Source organism: Gopherus flavomarginatus, chromosome 19, assembly GCF_025201925.1.
Source record: "Gopherus flavomarginatus isolate rGopFla2 chromosome 19, rGopFla2.mat.asm, whole genome shotgun sequence".
Lineage (NCBI taxonomy): Eukaryota > Metazoa > Chordata > Testudines > Testudinidae > Gopherus > Gopherus flavomarginatus.
Window position 1 is genome coordinate 23,006,831 of NC_066635.1, and position 6,000 is coordinate 23,012,830.

General features: G+C 42.9%; 1 protein-coding gene across 1 annotated transcript in view; it reads right to left on the bottom strand.

The window, feature by feature from the left end:
• EFCAB5 (EF-hand calcium binding domain 5) overlaps nucleotides 1-1,986 on the bottom strand; it is a 48,800-nt gene extending 46,814 nt beyond the window's left edge. Inside the window, exons 1-2 of the mRNA XM_050929634.1 lie at nucleotides 1,840-1,986; nucleotides 790-850 (exon numbers count right to left, since the gene is read on the bottom strand). Coding sequence (XP_050785591.1) covers nucleotides 790-850; nucleotides 1,840-1,986 — 208 coding nt within the window. The remainder of the gene's footprint in view (nucleotides 1-789; nucleotides 851-1,839) is intronic.
• Between the last annotated feature and the right edge of the window lie 4,014 nt (nucleotides 1,987-6,000).

Genomic DNA, 6,000 nt, shown 5'->3' on the forward strand with positions numbered 1-6,000 from the left:
ACCTGTGTAGAGCGGCCACTAGAGCACTGTGGGATACGTCCCGGAGGCCATTAACTTCGATGGCCGTCCACACTATCATAAAATCGATTTTAAAAAATCGATTTTGGGGTTACTCCTCTCGTTTTGATGGAGTTCCAAAATCGATTTTAGGGACCCTTAAAATCGATTTTATGCACTCTGTAGTGTGGACGGTTACAGCTTTAAATCGATTTAGAGCTCTTAAAATCGATTTAAAGCTCTAGTCTGGACCTGGCCTCTAGGCCCTGGTGAGGAACTCTGCATGCCTTTTCACCCTGCAGAGCTCTGCAGCAAAGTGGAAGAGGGGCCTGGGATGGGGATGGACTTGGGGAGTCAGGAACATGACATGGAACCGAATAGATCACTGTAGGCACACAGGGCTGCAGCTACTACTATAGCCCATGGATTATAGGAATAGCTATAGCAAGGCTGCACATTTCCATCAAGAGACCGCACCACATGGGAGAGGATTCCTTGTTCCCCAGCCCTTTTTAGATCCTCTATGCCAAGGACATTTACTCAGGCTTTGTGCTCTCATGTGGGTGGAGGGCCCACAAGCTGTGGTGTTATTTTTACATATGTTTATTTAAAAACACACATACACACAAAGACAACACAATTGTTCAACTTCTGCCCCTCCCCACTTGAAGTCTTGCAAGCGAGATTCGTGGCCGGTTCTTACAGATTCCATGCCTACTTTCCTTTTGCTCCCATTCTGCACCAGAAGTCAGACCAAGGAAAATAAAACCAAGAAAACACTTGTGACCTTACCCGGCCCTGCTCCCAAAGGAATAGAAATGACATCCAGAAATGACCTCAGGGCACTCTGAACCTATAAATCAAAATAACAGTTAAAAGCCTGAGTCAGAGAAACACTCTTTGCTCATCTCCACTCCTCTTTAAACTCAAAGCAGCTCTAGTTTCACTCTCTCTCCCCACGTCTGGACAGAAAAAGGGCACCAGCTTACCCTGCATTGACACTCTGGCCCGGGTTATCACCATTTGATTGTTATGAACAGATATTAATACAGCAGCTCTATAGCAATTGCTTTCTCAGAAATATCTTGCCATTTATTTTCTTCCTGCTTTGTTTTTGCCCAGGGCTCCTCAAATCTTTACGGCAACATAAGGATACACCAGTGCTGAGAATGGATGACTGCATCACAGACCACACCCAGAGCTCTGTGATCTGAAGAGGTCACCCTTCAAGTGTTTCTAGTAAGTAAACGGGAATGTTATGCTAGACAATAGCAGGCACACTGCAACAGTTCAGGAATTTTCCCATTAAATGAACATTACTTTACCCCCCACCCCCACCCCGGCCTCTCACCACTAACAGAAATTCAAGCCACATCTATGTTATGTGCCCTGTATAGCCCGTAAAGCTAATGGGCCTCGGGGGAGTTTCACAGCAGGTGAATGATTTTGAGTTGTGACCAGCTGCCACCAGGAGACCCAAGGCTCAGAGATATAAACTATCTGCGGCACTTATCTGGCTCCCATCACGGTAGTGCCTGTTCCCTACACAAGCATGGATTTATCCTCACAACCCTCCTGTGCAGCAGCCAGGGCTATTATCCCATTGAGCAGCTGGGGCGCAGAGAGGCTAAGTCACTTACCCAAGGTCACACAGAAAGTCTGAGGCAGAACAGGGACCTGAAGGCAGATCTTGTGGGTGCTAGGCTAGTGCCTAACCACTGGACCATCCTTCCTCTCCCTTCCTGCTATATAGCATAGCAAACTCACTTCCACAGTAACCTCCATTCTTCTCCTCCCGGGTGGAAACATAGCAGTGTTTCTATGAATATCTGCCCTAGTTACCAGTGTGAGTGGTAGCTTTCCACTGACATCCAATGTCCATTCTTTGAACTGCACTGCCAGGGCCTCCTTTCGCATATCTGTCACCTGAGACTTGATTTTGTCCACCTGCTCTCTTTGCTCACGATTTTTCTTTACCTCAGACTTCATCCTGGCTAGCCTGTAAGGCATGGGCATATGGTTCAGAAAGTTATTGTCATAGGCTGAGCTAAGCTTGGTTTGACCTCTCCTGAAGAACAGCAGGAAACGGAAGTAATTGCACACTGTAATTCCTGTACTTTCTAGTACATGAGGTCTTTTCCCCATTGAAATAGTTAATCTTTTGGGCAACAAGCTACCAGTCAAACTCTATATAAACACTCACAATCCATGTCTTCATGAGGCAGCTCTTGGAAGGCGAGAATGTTTGTCATGAAGTGGACGTTTCTGCTGAAGGCCAGCGTAATTAAGAATTTGAATACAGAGCTTGAGTATCGAGTACATCACTATAGAGAGAGCCTTTTGTGGAACATGCATGGAACTCTCTCTGAGCCCAGAGACAGTCAGACATTTAGGGAGAAAATTATCCCTGCTGCAACTCTAGTGACTAGCAGAGTTACACAAAGGGTGGATTTTGCCCTTAATGAATGCACCTTTCTACGATGGTGCTAATCATTAATTATGGAGATGTTCTTCAATTTTCCTGCCGAACATTTTAGCAGGAGCTGAGGGGTATAATTTTGCTTCACTTAATTTAACAACAAAATTGCATTACTATGCATTTGTCTCAGAGCCTATGTACCGTTTAATGTAAGAACTGAACTGGCAATGAACTATGTTTAATGAATTTTCCAAAGTACTATTGCACAATAAAATCCTCACTGCTTTAGGACAGGGATAATTTGCCTACCATGCTTCTGTTTTTTGCTGAACACAGAGTTTGCAAGCCTGGACCAGAAGTACCTCTCTTTCTTCTGGATTCTAGCTGTTTTCCTTCTCTAACCTATCAGAAGGGCATTTGCCAGTTCTCCACTTTGTACCCAGGATAAAAGGATTTTATTAAACTGAACATGTATAGATTTCTCTTTTTTTATTTGTAAAATATAAGTAAAGTCTCCAGGAAAACACCACCATTAATGGCACTCATTATGCCTATAGCTACAGGATTACAGCTCTACTACGGGGAGGAGGGTCTCGAGTTTTTATTCCAATTTCAATGGATTGTTAGAGAGTCTTTGTCTTTGTACTGAGAGCTCCTAACTGTTCCTTTCACCCATGGACTGTGCGTTCCCTGAGCCAGATATTGCTCTCAGTTATACCAGTCTATAGCTTGCAGGAGTAAGTGGAGCTACTCCTATTTGTCTCTTGTCACTCAGAGCAAAGACTGGCCCCAGGACTGTCATTTGACCAAATGATTTATCTTTTCTCCAAGATTGTTCTTTCACTTAAGGTGTGATGATAATCTGATACTATCCCTGACCTCTCACGATAGTTTAGGAAAAAGGCTTGCAGTTATAAAACAATTGCATTTTAATTAATAAATAATAAGGCCTATTTAACATGTTATAATAACACACTGACTACAGTAATATTTATTACTAGGTCACTGTTAATTCATGGCCATTTATCATTGAGGCTTCTTCATCAATCACTCAGTTACCCAGTATGCGAGAGGCATATGAATGAATGAATGTGAGAGAGTCTTGTGCAACTTAACCCTCTTAAACCTTCTGCAATACTTGTGATTTTACTTGGGCCTCAGCGCTTCACAGTCCTATTTTTAACAGGATTCTTGGAGGTGATTCCTGCAGCTCCAAATGGAACAGAGCTGTCTTTGTCTTGATCTGTTCCTTCATTTCCTTCTGAAGTGTTTTAACTCAGGATTATTTCTAATCTTGATAAAATGGTGAAATATGTGGATCAGATCCAGCCTCAGAATGAGCAGCCAAATTAGGGAATTTACAAAAGGGCTTGCCCAACTACCACAAAAAAGTTATTTCTCACTTCTCATAGCCTCTTAGATTTTAAATATTTGCTGTCCACTGGCACTGCCCAATTAATGGCCAAATATTTTGAAGAGCTGAGTGAAAACTGTGAGTCCTTCGCACCTCTCAGGATCAGGCCACATATGGCTAAGTTGTTAACTGCAAAGAGGTAAAGGTCTGAGCTGGCTTCTTATGCCTACATAACAGTAAGTGTACTAACATCTCTAATTACCAATATAACAAGGACAGAATGTGCCTCTGTTTTCTTTAATCTTTCCCTGGGGCCTTCACTGTGTCAATGAAAATCCCTGCTAAAATCTTTCCTGCATTTGACCTCACATCTAGTCTTTGCTACACCAAAAATTCTGGGGCTAGCTCATCTATGGATAAAATCATAAAAAACATCAGCTGACGATGGATGCAGCTTCTGAGATGATCTATCAACAATGTTTTTGCTTTCGCTTTGAGATGAAATGAAGGAAGACTGCTTGGACTGAGTCCCACTGTAAACCAGAACACTGCAAAGAGAACCCATCTTCACACCTGTTCTGGGACAATCTTGAGTATATTGGACTCGGGAAGGACTACCAGGCTGTGCAGAATACAGGGATAATTAATATTATTGAGTAGATTTCTGCCACAAAATGAGCATGTGGACTTGTCTCGGTGTAAGTAATGCCCTGTGGTTTAGAGTATGTACTCGTTTATCAAGACCATGCAGACCTTGGTTATTACCAGCCCTACAGAATGAAGCCAGTGTGTGAAGACACTGCTCAAGTGCAATACCATAGGGGAAACCTTGGCCCTGTTTAAGTCAACAAGAGTTTTGCCATTGACTTTGGTGGGGCCAGGACTTCACCCTATAACAAATGGCAAGTAGATGTACCTACAAGAAGAAATTAATATTAAGGCAAGGGAAAAGATTTCAGTTTGCAGATATCAACTTATAAATGACAACAGGGAAAAATTATATTAAAAATTCCTCGATAAGGGCCTTTAAGTTCAAATGGCACTTGGTTTAAAAAAATCCACAAAATAAATGGAGAAACTGCCCTGCTCACTGCTAGGAAAAAGACAGACTATGGGACTAACTGAAAGACAGCTGCTTTCTGATGTGATTCAGATCCTGACACCTTGATACAATGGAACAGGGTGTTGGGAAACCTAATTCCCTTTTCTGGACTGCTTTACTAATGCTGCAAAGAGGAGATGTACCAGTTGCCAAATTAAATGGATCAAGAAAGTTCTCTCTAACTTAAAAATAGGAAATAAACGTAGAAACATTTCAACTATCAGCCCCTCTTCAGGAATAATTAGCAAACAAAAAGCAGGATTAACTCCAATGTAAGAGTTGCCAAACTGCTTTGATGATTACTTTGGGCACTGCTAAACACAAGGGATGGTACGTGCTACACATGCCGTGTGCTGCAATTTTTGTTTCTCTAGGCAGCTTGTTCCAGCTATCACCTGAAAGGGCATGTAAATGCACTCTCCTTCTGATGTCCTGGGGAGCAGGACAAAGACTGTCCCACTGTGGGAGTTTCCATCTGACTATAACAGTCCTGGGTAGATGCACCATGGTGGGAACACATTTGTTGGTAATGCATTTGATAAGCAGAGACATCTTCAGGGTGACTCCCTGCACAAGAAGCACGTTTGGGAAGGAAGGAAGGGCCTGTTCTCCCGCATATGGATGCATGAATCAGCTGGATGCACTGGCATCCTTTGAACAAAACCAGACATTAATTTAGGTGTGAATTGGTTTAGATAAAAAGGAATTTCTCCCACCTCACTCTCATGAACTCCCTGCCTCCCAACATGGACACAGTTACGGTGGGGATGGAAGAAGCTAGAGAAAGTTCAGCTAGGGTGGGTAAATTTTGGATAATCAATTGAGGTGAAATCCTGGCCCTGCTGAAGTTTATGGCAAAACTCCCATTGATATCAATGGGGCTAGGATTTCACCCCTGAAATTTGGGTGCTTACATGAGCCATTCTGAGCCCCCCTTGGCATTCCTCTCCTAATTTGTTCTTCTACTTGGAAAGCCAGTGACACAGGGCAAGTATTACGCACCAATGCACGGTGGCAGCAAAAGCCGTAGTGCAGGTATGGAGTCCCCAGATTTAAGAACACCATACAAATCCTATGATCCTGCCAGACACAAAAATGGAAATCCTAAAGTAAAACAAACACAAATCC